This window comes from Podarcis pityusensis (assembly GCF_964106645.2).
Source record: "Podarcis pityusensis genome assembly, chromosome: 5".
NCBI classification, from domain to species: Eukaryota; Metazoa; Chordata; class Lepidosauria; order Squamata; family Lacertidae; genus Podarcis; species Podarcis pityusensis.
This window is the reverse complement of record NC_138032.1, coordinates 66,945,387-66,961,755: the sequence shown is the minus strand read 5'-3', so window position 1 is coordinate 66,961,755 and position 16,369 is coordinate 66,945,387. Positions and strand designations below refer to the sequence as shown.

General features: G+C 40.7%; 1 protein-coding gene across 4 annotated transcripts in view; it reads right to left on the bottom strand.

Annotated features, from left to right (window-relative positions):
* The window catches only part of PRKG1 (protein kinase cGMP-dependent 1), a 686,067-nt gene that overhangs the window by 32,011 nt on the left and 637,687 nt on the right, over positions 1-16,369 (bottom strand). For all 4 annotated transcript variants that reach the window (XM_081004551.1, XM_081004550.1, XM_081004552.1 and 1 more), the window contains one exon: positions 1,595-1,691. In XM_081004551.1, coding sequence (XP_080860677.1) covers positions 1,595-1,691 — 97 coding nt within the window. The remainder of the gene's footprint in view (positions 1-1,594; positions 1,692-16,369) is intronic.

The window sequence follows — 16,369 nt, the reverse complement described above, 5'->3', positions numbered from 1 at the left end:
GAACATAAGAAGAGCCAAGCTGATCAGGTAAGTGGCCCACCTTGTCCAGCATCCTGTTTGCATAGTGACCAACCAGATGTGCATGACATTCTATACCTGTCACTGCACAGTAATTTGGTGCTTGGCAGGGAATGAAGAAGAAATTGGTTTGGTCCACTTTTCACAGTGGTCTAACCCATTCCAAAGTTCTTGAACTTGCTTGATATGAAGTCTTTTAGCTTAGCGTTTTCTTTTCACATGCCTGTAGTTAGGTTGGCTGAGATTATTCTTAGTCAAGGTAGATGAACCAGGCATGCCCAATTAAATGCCGGACATCCCTCCCAAATGGCAGGCCCCCAATGCCATATCACAATCTCACCTGGAACCCCCGTCTGTTTCAATATGCATTGTATGAGCTGTTGTTCAAGGAACTGTGGCACCATCATATGCATATTTACTTGGAAGTAACTCCCACTCTGTGAGGCTTACTTCTTCCCTGGTAAGTGCATTTAGTATTGCAGCCTTAGCTGCAAAGTTCTTTGGCTCATAGCAATTGCCTGCTTAAACTTTAAATACAAATAATTATGGGTGTACTGTGTGTACATCTCTGGATTGTGCTCACAAACTGCAAGTCAATCCAAATAAAAGGTTGTTAATGGCATGACTGCTTGCTTGCCTTGCTTTTATGGAAGGGATATCCCTTTATTTTTGGAAAGGCAGCAGAAAACCTGTTTACTGCACTGTACATAACTTAAAGGAGTTCCTAAGAGTCTGACAGGTGTCACGTATCAGGGAGTCCTCCTTGTTGCTATAAATCTGTTACTCACAGATGAGTCACCCAACTAATAATATATTCTCTTCTTATACATTTGATACATACACATGTATAGAACAAAAAAAATACATATTGATCACCAGTATCTTCATTTCATATATATTTAAAGGTCAATATAATTCTATTAATATTGTTTACTTATTTATGTAATATATATCTCATGCCTTCAACATAAACCTTTGTGTCATATATATCACATGCCTTCAGCATAAATTCCCACGGGACCTAACCATACAAAGCCATATAAAACAGAATGCAAACAGAATATATAAAATTAAAGCAACAACAACAGCACATTAAATTTGCTATTTTGGTTATTGCATAATTCTATTACAAGTTGGAAAATGGTTGTTTTTTATCTTAATTGCAAATACCTAGAGCAGAGCAAACATAATAGCAACGAGGAAATGATAAATATTGCATTATTTCTGAAACTGTACCATAGCCCATGTGAGTCCTTATTTCAATATATTGGCTGGAAGATTCCCCTGTTCCCCCAGCTGTCACATTATTTAAATACAAGGTACCCTGGAGAATGAAAAACCCAGACTTACAAAGGCAGTGACAGGAGTTTATTCAGATTTATTTTTTTTCTCACTACTGCAAAGTTTATCACTGCTTTTTAGTGACTGACAGCTTTACACCCTTATCTTCACCAATATTTCTCTTCATTGGGTACCGAACAAGGAAAAGATAAGTATCCTTCCCAATTCCCTCTCTCCCCCCACAAGCAAACCCACAAAACAGAGTTAACATGTTAAAAAGAGAACTGTTACCTACCAGCTCAACTCTTCCAAAACCTCCAACTCCAAGTGTGTCAATGATGTTGAAGTCAGATAGTTTCAGGTTGGCAAAGAAGGCAGCTTCGGCTTCATATCTGGATTTTTTAATGCGAAAAAATGGAAATTTCTTAGAAGTGCAAACATGAGTGCTACATAACTCTGTTCCTGGATGACATGCGCGCTGAACGGAGTTTACGAGCTTAATTTCCATCTTGTCTCTCAAAGTTTCTTTGTTTTCTTGCCCATTGTCTTATTGGTCCACGTTCAAAACCTGTTTGCATTTCCGCCCCCAAAATAAACCAGAGGTGCCAACAGAATGTCTGTGTAATGCAAATGCTTTGCGCTATAATTCAATTCCAGTTATCAACTGAAGGCTACATCTTGACAGTTTCTATTAATCTTCTCGTGAAGGTGGGAGGGGTGGGGCTTTTTTTGGAGGATTTTTATTTTTTTTGCTTTTCAATATTTCTGGAAGATAAAGTCTTTCATATGAGTTTCTCTTGTCCGCAAGCTGGCAGTTTCTATAAATGTTTATTGAAAGTGGCAAGATCATTAAGGTCCCCGGAGAGAAACCACAGCCAGGTTTTATGAAATCAGATCCAATAAGCTGAGGAACTGGCGTGTGGATGTCTGAAAGGAATTATTTCAGACACCCATTAACATTTCTAAAAGAACATTTCCCCTCCTTCTGCATTTAGAAACTCAGCCTACAAATTCAAAAGCTTTGTGGTTCCCAGATCCAGGAGTTGTCTCTCGAGTCTGTGTACAGAGAGGCTTGTAATAAGTGTGCACAGGACGAGCTATGTAAGCCATGTGAAACTGACACATGTGCGCATGCCAAAACTAAGCCTCCCAAGGGTATACCCATGCAGATGCATCTCCCAAAATAACTTCTTCTTGGGGATGACAGTATTTTTAGAAAGGCTAAGAGGGCAAATGGGAGAACAGGTTCCACTCACTTACTGAAGTTTCATCTGCGAAGTACTTGGGTGCCAGAAAAAAAAAAAAGACCTCATGCATGTGCTGCCACCTTTGTTCTTCAGAAACTGTATATGGTTCTAACATTTACCATGTACAGAACAGATGGTTTCTCAAGCATTCCAAAACAGACTATGTGTAAGGTCACATGGGCTAACTAAGTAAAAATTAGAGGGTACTTATTTAGCCGTGCCCTTTTAGCTCATTTATTCCAGCTGGATGTAGGTGTCTTCCTGAAACACACTCAAAAGCGCTTCTTTTTTTAAAGTATACTTCTTTAGGTTTCAAAAACAGGTGACCATGTATTATGGGGGTGAACACAGTTCAGAAGAAACACTTGGGCATTTAAAACTAGTTACACCTTGGTCAGTGTGTATAATTTACTAGCATGCCTAATAAAAATGTGAATGTTTGGTGTTAATGGCATTTTTTATTAATTACACATGCTTATTTTCTGCTGGTTGTCATTACTCGGGAGCACACTAAAATGCACACCTTCATTTGTGCCGGAGAGTACACCACCAGCAACAAAAAAAATCACATGACCAAAAATAACCACATTTGACTGCTAACATGACCAGCAACACACACACACACACACACGATTAGAAATGTTAAATGCATGTGCAAAGCAACCCTAAGACATTATGCTTGACTAAGGTTTCAACATTTTATTCACATTGCTAGACTAAAAAAAGAATGTAATTTTGATAGATCTTCCTGAATATTATTTTTCTCCCAGTTTAATATATGTATATAGCAGTGATTCTGTCATACCTGTAACTGTTTAGAATCTAATCTATGTGTCTGGATAGGCTTGTGTAAACAAAAATGTTTTAAGCAGGTGCAAACAAGAGTTCAGCAAAGGCACCTGCCTGATGTCAATAGGCAGGAAGTTCCAAAGTGTAGCTGCCACACAATATACAAATTTCTTACATGCACAGATATTATTTGACACTTGTAAGCAAGCAGTGCTGGTTCCACAGACTGAAACAAGTTAACCAGTGCCGATCTTTGAGCAGAGGTGTCACATGCTGACAGGAACTGCAGTTTCCAGGTAAAGTGTAAGGGAAGCCCCGCATATAGTACAGTGGTACCTCAGGTTAAGTACTGAATTCGTTCCAGAGGTCCATTCTTAACCTGAAACTGTTCTTAACCTGAAGCACCACTTTAGCTAATGGGGCCTCCAGCTGCCGCTGCGCCGCCGGAGCACGATTTCTGTTCTCATCCTGAAGCAAAGTTCTTAACCCGAGGTACTATTTCTGGGTTAGCGGAGTCTGTAACCTGAAGCGTATGTAATCCGAGGTACCACTGTACATTGCTTAGGCTCTCCTTTAGTTAAAGAACTTTGTTTGGGTGGGTGGCTGAGGTATGGCCGGCTGTCTTCTGTGCCCCTTGATCCACTGGTCCATTCACAAAACATGGGTTAGCTTTAAGGTAGAGAGTGTTCCCACTCTCTCTACAGCTGTTATTTTCCTTGTGTCCACTACTCAGTGGGTCCAGACATAAAGGTGGCAAGCAGCTGCAGCAAAAGTCACCATCATCCCTCTCCCTCTGGGCATGCCATATGGCAGTCCTTTTTCCTGCGGCTACCTGATGGACCCAGAAGGAGAAGGCTCTGGTTCTTGTGGTAGTCCCTGTTGCTGCTGCTCTCCCTTAGCTGATAATCTTATGAGCACTGAGGAGCATACACACAGTGATAAAGAAAATTCAGCCACAGTGTTGGGAATTCCAATCAGGGCTCCTGTCAGCTGTTGCTGTCTGGGACTTGGGCCATGGCAGCTGCCCAACTATGTTGTCCCCTAATGGCCATAGGTGGGGAGGGGGATGCTAAAAGTCAGATGCGGGGAAAAAGATTACAAAAAGCAAAATAAATAGAAAAACTGCAAAAGCATATTGTGAAGCAATCCTGGTAATCCTATTTCAAAAGGTTCTGATGGGAAGTAAACTCCATTTGATTGTTTACTAGGTCCTTTCCATAACCTTGCATCTATGGCCAACACATTACATCTGATCTTGGAAGCTAATCAGCTCAGAGCCTGTGGTGGTTCATGGAATAACCTTGTTTGACACAGTTGCTTATTGATCATTTTACACTTGCCATGATGTGCATGTTAAAGGGGTAGAAGGCTAAAATGCTGCCAAATGGAAGATCAGCTTACAAATCTCTTCATAGCTGAATTATAAAGAACATATTGTGATAAGCTTTGTAACCTAGTCAATGTACTTCACAGATCTATTTTTAATCCAGTTAGGATGCTTTTTTTAGCTCTTACATTTTCCATCATAGTTTATACTGGGATGTTTCTATTTGTAATGTAGGTAAAATGTAAAGGTAACGGACCCCTGGACAGTTAAGTCCAGTCAAAGGTGACTATGGGGTGTGACGCTCTTCTTGCTTTCAGGCCAAGGGAGCCGGTATTTGTCCACAGACAGCTTTCCGAGTTATGTGGCCAGCATGACTAAACTGCTTCTGGCGCAATGGAACACTGTGACAGAAGCCAGAGCGCACGGAAACACTGTTTACCTTCCCACCACAGCAGTACGTATTTATCTACTTGCACTGGTGTGCTTTCAAACTGTTAGGTTGGCAGGAGCTGGGGCAGAGCAATGGGAGTTCACCCCATCACGTGGATTTGAACTGCTGACCTTTGGATCACCTTATGGTCTAAAGCAAGAGACTCCGTGGTTTAGACCACAGCGCCACTGCGTCCCTCTTATTTGTCACAAGTCTTATCTGAAATTACTAATCTTATTTATGTGGAAGCAAGTCTCACTAATCCAGAAACAAGTGCTTCAGAAGAATCCTCCCTGTTGAGGATTACAGCAAAAGAATGGATTTGGAGGACCACACCATTCACATGATGATTACTAAAAGATAACCTGCATTTAAAGGTAAAGGTAAAGGTATCCCTGCCCGTACGGGCCAGTCTTGTCAGACTCTAGGGTTGTGCGCTCATCTCACTCTATAGGCCGGGAGCCAGCGCTGTCCGCAGACACTTCCGGGTCACGTGGCCAGTGTGACAAGCTGCATCTGGCGAGCCAGCGCAGCACACGGAACGCTGTTTACCTTCCCGCTGGTAAGCGGTCCCTATTTATCTACTTGCACCCGGGGGTGCTTTCGAACTGCTAGGTTGGCAGGCGCTGGGACCGAGCAGCGGGAGCGCACCCCGCCGCGGGGATTCGAACCGCCGACCTGATGATCGGCAAGCCCTAGGCGCTGAGGTTTTACCCACAACGCCACCCGCGTCCCCCCTTTTTTTTTACAAATATTTTAGGGTAGGCTCCCTACTGCCTTGCAAAAGCAGTTGCCTGTCAATAGGTTTTACATGGTTTCATACCCACACAGGGCTGTGGGTGTGTGAATTTGTGTGTGTATTAATTTCAGGCGTAACTTCTTTACCCTGAAATGAGGAGTAAGGGATATGATTCCACAAAGTTGTGAAAGTACTGAGCGCAGGACAATACTGTATGCCATGGGTAGGCAAACTAAGGCCCGGGGGCCGGATCTGGCCCAATCGCCTTCTAAATGCGGCCCACGGACTGTCTGGAAATCAGCGTGTTTTTACATGAGTAGAATGTGTCCTTTTATTTAAAATGCATCTCTGGGTTATTTGTGGGGCATAGGAAGTTGTTCATTTCCCCCCCAAAATATAGTCCGGCCCCCCACAAGGTCTGAGGGACAGTGGACCGGCGACCATGCGATCGGCAAGTCCTAGGCGCTGAGGTTTTACCCACAGCGCCACCCGCGTCCCTAACCTGCATTTAATAAAACAGTAAATAGCCATACAAGGTCTAGTTCTTAATGGAAAGACAGTTCCATATTAATGGGCTGTTAAACACATTGTCTGAATCCACTTTAAGCCTACATTGTTAAAATAACATAGCGTCTTGTTTCCTTTGGGAAACAGGAAGCTGGAATAGATAGGCCTTTGGTGTGATGCAGCAGGAGTATTTTCCTTATGTTTGCATATTTATACAACATCCTAGTAATCATAACCACATTCACCACCTAATTGTAGCCACACTGACAGTCCAAGGAAATGCCTACAGTGGTACCTCGGGTTAAGTACTTAATTCGTTCCGGAGGTCTGTACGTAACCTGAAACTGTTCTTAACCTGAAGCACCACTTTAGCTAATGGGGCCTCCCGCTGCTGCCGCGCCGCCAGAGCCCGATTTCTGTTCTCATTGTGAAGCAAAGTTCTTAACCTGAAGCACTATTTCTGGGTTAGCGGAGTCTGTAACCTGAAGCGAATGTAACCTGAAGCGTATGTAACCCGAGGTACCACTGTATTTGATTTTTGTTCCAAACATCCTATTTTGTAGAAACCTTTAAAATGTAGCTTTTAGCTCACAGCTGCTACATATAAGTCCTTGCCTCTACTGGCCATCCAAGCATGGAGAATAATGTTTTAGATTCATGCCCTATCTGCCATGAGCAAAATCAGAAAATTTACTAGTCGTGTTGCAGTTTTTTGTTCCTCTTTATACTCCTCAAATTTTTCTCTTGAGCAAGAATTTCCAAATTCGCCTGGAAATCATGCTTCATGGAATAGTTGGTAGATACAATAGTGGTGCATTTAAGTCACTGTAAACCTGGTCTTATGGGAGTCTCTTGTTATAGATAGCAATTTGTATTACTTGGATTACTTCTAAACATGGTAAACCAGATTTGCTGCATTTGAGGACCCTCTTGCATTTTTTTGAGTGAGGAGCAAAGGCTTCTGTCTCAAAGGCATTCCCTAACTATCACCCTTGCTGCCCACACAGAATTTCTTAATTGTTTCAGAACACCAAACAGGACATCTAATCCTGGTAAGAAGCAGACGATAGTCCACAACACAGTTGGGCAACTTGCATTAATGTTTTTCTGGGTGCCAATACCACCCCTATCAAATTTCATTATTCCTCTCCCCCTCAACATTCATTTTTCCTTCCAATCTAAGCTCCAAGAACTCACTTTAAACCAGGTTTGGTGACCTCTCTACTCAGATACCTACAAGGACATGCACCACTTGAGTTCTAATGCTGCATGATGCAACTGGAATGACAAAATCTCAAATGCAATTCTTTGAAATGTACTGAAAGCAACATAGCGTTGGAGCAAAAAGAAAACTAAATTTCTGTCTGATCATGTTTCTGAAACCAGTTATATCACATAACATTTTATTAATTTTAAAGTGAATTGCTCATATAAAGAGAAAATCCGCTTGTGCTTCGACCCCCCAAACCCATCCCCCATGGAAATAAAGACACAGTGGAGACAGAATTTAGTTTAAATGTTAATGGGCAAATTTTGGCCACAACTTTATTAAAATACACAAATGTGACTAGTATTGGTTTAGGCATTGGTATCAAACTATATCTGGCTCCTGCCCCACCCTGCAGGAAGCCTGGAAGGGTAAACAACCAGCAGGGGGAGCTCCATCAATGTATATAGACTGGTTCTCACCCCTGGGGTTCCCAGGGGTCCTGGCATGGCCCTAGCCCCTCTCCGGGCTTCAGACAAGATCCAGACCCCCCAGATTCCTTTAACGGAATACCCTATTCATTTGAGGGGCAGGTGATGGCTGCACCTCCCCTCCCCACATTCCCCTAAACCAATGCCTAACTGCCAAACCTTACAAAGTTGTGATGATTGCTAAGAGGTAGGCAAAAACCAAGTGGCCATAGCCAATTTGCCACATTGGAAAAAATTCCTACCTGGCCCCTATTCCAAAACAGGCGACCAACAAAGTCCAAAGCAAGGCCAAACATGACCTAATTAACGGGTGGTTGGGTGGGTGTTCGGCAGCGTGAAGCAAAAGGAGGTCCCTACGTCGTACTGCCAAATAAATACCCCCAGCCTTGCCACGCTGCTGATTGGCTAATTGGCATAACTGTGGCACCGCCGGCCTGGAGTGGGGCAACCCCCCCCAAAAAAAGCTGATTAGGGAAGAGTTTCAGGGCCAAGCACAACATGGACCCTCTGTTAGGAGGATCCAACTTGTACATCAGCATTATGGGGGAACAGAAGGAGCTCATACAAAGAAGCCCAAAAGCAGCAGGGAGATTTTATTGTTCTAAAGTTAAGAAACTCCTGTGTATACCTGTCAGTGTTTCATAGTTCACCTGGGCTGAACTTGGTGTAACAGGCAATTATAGCAGCAAACACCAAAGAAAAATCCAATCTCAAGGCTATGAAGTTTAAGTATGTAAAACACGGCTACATTTAAACTCATCTCTTTTTACTCCTTCCTCTTTTACCTTTCCATCTGTAGTCTTCTTCCCATACACTGTCAAAATTTAGATTGTTAGCTCATTGGCGCACAGATCACATAACCATTCCCTCTAGTAGCAAATACGGTGGCTTTGAGCCAACCAGAAGGGCAATGAAACTGGGTCACCCACAAACAAGGCACATGTTTCTGCATACACTCTATATATGCAGAAAAGGATTGCATTGTAAAAACGTAACAAAATCGCCCTGGAGCAAATCAAAAAACAAAACAAAACACCCAGAATACTGTCAAGAGCTATGGATGAGCAAATTCCTCCAATAAGAATGGAAATTAGAAGCACTTTAGAGGCCTGACAATAAGAAAAGTGGGAGAGGGGAAGTTGGGTGACAAGAGTTGAAAATGACAGCCTGAACAACTGGAGCAAAGTATCAGGAGTATTGTAGACTTCGTAAGAAAAAAGAAAAGTACAGAATAAATCACAGACCAATTTCTGAGACTGAGGGTGGAAATATAATAGGAAAGTGTTATAGCATAAAATATTCCATTATATATCTAATGACAGAAGAAGGGGAAGAAAACAAACTATTGGCAGTTTGCAAAACATCAATAAGATGTCCAGATTTCAAGAGCAGCAACTATTGAAATTGAGCAGATAGGTGGTCAAGTAAGTCATGAATTGGAGCCCCATGTCGGGCAAAATATTCCTGCATTGCAGGGCATTGAATTAGATGATCCTCATGGTCCTAACTCTACAATTCTATGAGGCATTCTAAGTCAAGGAAGGAGAAATGAAAAATACGAATGTGAGTTGACTTCAAATTAAGACACTAACCACTAATAGCAAGTCCAAACAATAGCTCAAGAACCAGGGTGCTAAGAAGCATTCATCCAGTGCTATCTTTTGGAACCATCCCTGGGGATAAAACCAGAACCACTGCAGAAAAGTGCCCCTTATACCCATCTCCCATAGACAGCCCAGGAGGATACCATGGTCAATGGTATCAAAATCTGCTGAGAGATCTAGTAAGAGCAACAGGGTCACACTCCCCCTGCCCCTCTCTCTATAGAAGTCATCATCCACTAGGGCAACCAAGTCAGATTTAGTCCTGAACCCAGGCATGAGTTCAGATTGGAATGGATCTAGATAATCAGGTTCCTCCTTGTGAAATTTGGAACATGAATAAAAATAATTTGGAAAAAAAGATAATTGGTTCCTGCCTGCAGCTACATTGCCATGACTGGCAGGGGGTTGAAAGGACCCATCATTGGGCTCATACTTGCAAGCCCCCTGTAAACCTCATCAGGCTGCAAAAAGTAAAACTGATCCCACAAAACACGGCTTATTATGTCATTGGAAACCTCATGAGATTGCATCTATTGTGGCATCTAGCTCACTACAGAGATGAATGACTTTGTCCTCTAAGTGCCCAGTAAAAAACTCACAGAGAGTTTCAGAGGTGTCTCAGGCTCCACCCACTGAATGGACCATTATGAATTAGCAATTCTTAAAATAGATGAATTGTGAGGGGTGGGGTGGGATTTGAGCAAAGGACATCTATCATTTCGAAAGATAAAAGTTGGGTGTTTGGTTAAGAATGGGCACAGAAAGGTTGTAAGGGCTGGATACTTTGAGGTACCTATGTGTAAGAGTGAGCAATCCTTTCCCTCTCAAACATGGGAATTTGAATGGGTAAGATGGAGTTAGGAAGCTGTAAGTGTTATCTTCTATGTAGGATTCTCCATAAATGTTCCTATTCTTGTGGTTTCTCAGCTGGTTCTTACTTGTGATGGCAGGTTTGTGGCTGTGGGCTGATTCTCCCTTTCCCAATGGACACATTCCCACGCACTGTCCTGATTCCAAGTCCTGGTTTTATACAACAGCTGCTATGAAATAGTTAATTATTAATGACACATTGGAATATAACTAATCAAAATGCAGCATATCTGTAAAACAATGAACAAAGATATTCCAAAAGTGTGCCAATGCAAACCTCTAACAATTCTTGTTGTTATAGTAGAAAACTGCATAAGAAATAGGCAAAAGTGTGTGAGAAGCAAATTGTTGCAAGCCCTATGTTTAAATGCTCCATTTTACTTAAAAGGCACCACAGTTCTAATCATTCACAAAATGATAAATGAGGTCTGAGTTTTGTAATTATTCCGCTTTAGGTTTATGAATTTGGTTTTAGTAAATAAAGGAGATGTGTTGAGAAACATCAGACATCTGTTACATGCAGCATCCTCTCAGATAAGCAGCATAGCTTAATTCAGCTACGCAGTAAACTACTATGTAGACAGGAATTATAGCCAGCTGGGAGACAGCAATATCTGAAATCAAAATAATCTAACATTAAATGATGAAGACCTGTCTTTCAAAAGGAAAGTTCATGCATTCCGCTTGAAAGATTCCAAGTACAGTGGTACCTCGCGTTACAAACACTTCAGGTTAAAGACTCGGCTAACCTGGAAGTAGTACCTCAGGTTAAGAACTTTACCTCAGAACGGGACAGAAATTGTTTGCTGGCGGTGCAGCAGCAGTGGGAGGCCCCATTAGCTAAAGTGGCACCTCAGGTTAAGAATGGTTACAGGTTAAGAATGGACATCCAGAACAAATTAAGTTCGTAACCAGAGGTACCACTGTAGTATAATATGTAAGGCTACAAGTCACAATATAGTGGTAGCAACTTCCCTAACTGGTTAGCCACATTTTGGACCTCTTCTAAACAATGACACATTCCTTGAGTACTCAAGTAGCCAGCTCAAGGTAGAAAAATCAGCCCTATATCTTTTGCACATCCCGTCAATTTGGCAAGCAGATGGGAGTTTGGGCTGCAGCTCCTTCCCACATCACTCCCACTTGCTTAATTTCCTTCCCCTTCCTTCCTTGTTTTAACTTCTTCCCTTTCATCCCCCAGATGGCAGAACAGGCACCCATTATCTTGTTTATTGCTGGTTGCATATCACTGTAGTCTTTGTACTACTATGTACTTAAACAGGAAGTATTCCACGTTCTGTATGTACATATATATTTGTTGTCCTAACTACAGATGAGTGCATCCATTTCAATTCCTCTCAGGTTCTAATTCTTCCTATCTTAAATTCAGCTCTCCTCATTTGATTAAAAAAAAAAGTCCTAATGAAAATTCACCAGCATTTTAGTGTGAATTTTTCCTAATTCATGTTTTTGTATTCAACTTTGCCTAATATATTCACTTTTGCAAAGCAATTTCTTTAATATAATGTATTTTTGTAAGTTATTCTCACTAATACATGCACTTTTATACACACATTACCCTAGTATATACTTGTTTGTATACATTTGTCCACTGGAGAACTGCGTTTGTAAAAATTTGTGAATTTCAAAGGCTGGCTGTTGTTCAGTTTGCATATTGTTCCAGAAAGTGAGAATTATGTAGGCTTGCCTTTAAATGAGAACTGAATAAAATTGCTCCCCGTATCCCCTTGGCTGCTTGCAGATATATCCACATGAAGAATATAATAGGAGTTCAAGGAGACTATGCTGAAGAAAGTATATTCAGGACATTTTGTGCATACATTATTTTAAAGCAGAGGGAGCAAGGGGCAAATGTTCAGTTGCAAAGTACAGCTAAACAAAGATAGCATTATAACGTGTGTTTGTTTCTCAAGGTAATGGTGCCAGGACTCATGTTTGGCTTCGATCCTCTTAAGGAATATGTGAGAAGAAATTCCTTTCTAGTATAGACATAATTTCTGTGCTCAAATATCGCTGCCAAGATTAATGTGAACCCTTGGCTCAAGCTAGCATAAAAGCACTTCAGCCAAATAGCTATGCAAGCCAACATGGGGTTTTTTTATGTGTGTGTGTAATAATAGATTTTGGATGAAACATTTGGTCTAGGCCTGGCTGAATGCAGGTGTAGGTTATAAAAAAGTAGCCAAGATGAAGCTGCCAACTATGATGCTTTGTTACTCATGAAACTCAAAGGAAACAGTAATGGACTGGCAATATAAATCAGTTGCAGTTGACTATGATAGATAGTCTCACTGCTCTAAAACAACAGCTCTGGGTCAATGACTTGGTCTCAAGAACCCACCATATTCTGATACTCTCTTTGGTTCATTGCAAAAATTTCTCAAATTGCTATGCCATAGTATATCATAGATAGTGTAGGCCTAGTACCTGTTAAATTCAGGCTTGGTAGGGCTTATTTCCTTTTTCTTCTCATTTCAAAACAAGCACTAGGGCATGCCACTGTGATCCAATCTTTATTGGTCAAGCAAGGAATACAGGTATTATCCAAATACTAAGAAAAGTGGAAAATCTCAATAAGATTAGGCAATGGAGGCAGGGCAGTAAACCAAGCAGGGCTCTGTATCACATGATCAGCTTCTAAAAACCACTGTAGCCATGGGAAACAGCTGCAAATTGAGCTATTTTTCTACCTTTCTCTTCCAAATTTTAGGTGCAGTTCTCCTAACACACATTTAGAGACATCATGTACATTCTCAGATAATCAGAGGATGTAAGCCAGGGTTGGCCCACACACGAAGCCAAGTGAGGCAACCCCCTCAGGTGGCAGGAACCACAGGAGCAGCAGATCCTGATGTATAGATTTAATCCCCTGCTTGTTCCAGATGTAGACTGTCACTAACCCCTTCTTCCCTAGCAGTGAGGACAGCACCATTTTTGTGGTTCGCCTCAGGTGGCAAAATGTCTTGGGCCGGCCCTGATGTAAGCACATCTATTGAAGAAGAAGAAGAAGAAGAAGAAGAGTTCAAGAAGAGTTTGGATTTGATATCCCGCCTTTCACTCCCTTTAAGGAGTCTCAAAGCGGCTAACATTCTCCTTCCCCTTCCTCCCCCACAACAAACACTCTGTGAGGTGAGTGGGGCTGAGAGACTTCAAAGAAGTGTGACTGGCCCAAGGTCACCCAGCAGCTGCATGTGGAGGAGCGGAGACGCGAACCCGGTTCCCCAGATTACGAGACTACCGCTCTTAACCACTACATCACACTGGTACCCTTGGAGGGGCATGAGGCTTTAGGTTTATGAAACATCTTTAAGGATTCTTGTGGGAATCTCCCATATGTTCATGTGCATCATTATGGCAAATGTTAGGTGACCACAGCAAACAGCACTTTGAGCTCTCCTGAATACTCCCATTCAGGATTCTGCAATTATTTTCTTGGGTTGTACTGCCGTTCATGCAGATTTCTGTGAAACATCTGCATCTATAAATAACTGCTGCTCTCCTACAATACCTGTCTTTGCTTCTACCTCTCAATAGCTTAAGTGAGGCAGATAAATACATATCGAGTTCTGCAATGCTAATGGATTAAAATATGATCATTATTTTTTTTTATTAGTCAGCAAATGGGACTGTTGCACTGATGTTATAATATTGGCAAAGAGCTCCTAATTGGTCAACTGTGCTAATTTTGTACAGTGAATTCCACCCTACCTCTTTACCAAGTCTCACGAGCAGATAAATATATTTCACATTGTTAATTAGAGGCCGCGAACTCAAAATCTGATCATCTAAGCATGTAAATACTTGATGGGCCTCTTGTCTCTAGTCTGGAGACTGAAAGATAGCATGGCTTGCATAAATAAAATGTTCACCACGGCAACAGCAATGCTCTGCTGAATAACTTAATTGCTCTTTTTGTTTATTTTTTAAAAAGAGAAACAAAAAAAAATGGAAAGGAGAAAAAGAATCACATACCATCTGCCTGCCATATATAACCTGTTTGGCATGGTGCATATTTATTTGTCCTGCTCTTCATGTCCTTTAATAACTATGTATTGATTGAAATTGCGATGGGGAACAAGTCATATTGCAATGGCTCAGATCTCTGGCTCTTGGGAAACTATCATATTAACCTGTTCCATGTTCAAAGATTTCCTTTCAAAATCAATTGGAAATATTCCCTTGACAAATTCATAGCCTCCAAGCTTAAGCACTTGGACCTGTAAATATATCCAAGGACAATGAATATTGAGTTCATTGTATGTTTTATATGCACTGACTTCTTGTTACAAATCTTTATTTACTGTAAATCATTTTGAGATGTCTGCAAGATGAAGAGATAAATAATATGAGAAGAATACATTTGGATTTTAGTTAGCTATTTTGTCAAAACCAAAAATCAATTTTTGTATTCATCAAGTATTTAAAAAACGTAAACATCATCTCTGATAGTGACTCAGGTTTAAACAATACATTTTAAACTCTTTAGTTTTATAGCTATGCCCATGTCACAAAGTTCCCTAGTGTAAAATAATGAACGTTTATTGCCATCCTTATTGGTTCTGCCCCCAACTCCAAAGTTGTAATCAAAGTATTCAACCATATTTCCTAACAATGAAGAATCAGGACCATATCTATATTGATTTCATAGGACTGAGTGTTTTAAACAAAACAATAAAGGCGAAGATATTCTAATCAGTGTTGTCAGTTGCTCTGTTTATATTTCCCATTTCGTTGTTGCAACTGGTGATTTCATACAAGAACATATTAACTACAGTGGTCTCCCTATAATTAGTTAATAGTGATCGTTTTACCAGTTTAGCAGATTGAATAGTTACAAAACTCTGTCTAGAAGGGAGGGGAGGCTAGAGTCAATGCATTTCCTCATTCCCCCACACTCACATGTCATTTTCCTGCTAAACAGCTGATTTGCAGGATTTCAACACATATACATATATTTTAAAAGGCTACTTGTGCTGTTTGGAGTTTTAAAAAGTCATTTAGGAGATTTAAAAACAACAATTTAAGTTCATTTAAAACTGATTTTGTGTAAAATTGTCCATGTGTAAGTATCGGTGCACATAGATACAGGTTTAATAAATGAGAAGATGATACCCAATAATGGCCTGAGAACAGTGGTGATTGCATATGCAATGCAAAACACAGAATTCTGTATAGTGAAGTGGTAGTTTTGAAAAAAGTTTTTGCACTCTTTCTTACACAGGAGACTTAACATGTGCTAAAGGCTGCTGTGAGGTATGTTTTATACTTCCACTGGGGGGCAAACATGTTCTAGTCTTTAAAAAGGAAGAAGCCCTTCTTGTAAATGTCATTCATTTAGCATATACAGTGATGGACTTACATTCACTTGAGGAAAGGTTTTTATATCATGTAAGCTTTGGGATTTCCTTTCGATTTCTTACCAATCTAGATTTATTTATTTTTTAAAATCTACACCACAACTGGGCTTTCAGAGGAATCCCTGCTCTCCATGTTTTTGTGCTATAAAATGCAACTATTTGAATATAGCACAAGCCTGCATTTAAAAATAATGTATGCAGTCTTAAGGGGAAAAAACGATTCCCCTATGTAAACATTTATTTATTTATTCAGTCATTCATTTAAAGTGCTATGTTTCTGAGCCGAAAAGATAAAAAGACAGCTCACAGTAATAACAAAAATAGTATCAGAAATGAAATATTCTAACTAAAACAACAACTTAATAGAATGAAATCCCAGCTCTGCAATCCACAGAAAACATGAGACTAAGTAGTGGTATTTTTAAAATCCATCAGATTTTATTACTAGTGGATTGAGGGGGGGGGGTGAGTTACTTAAGCC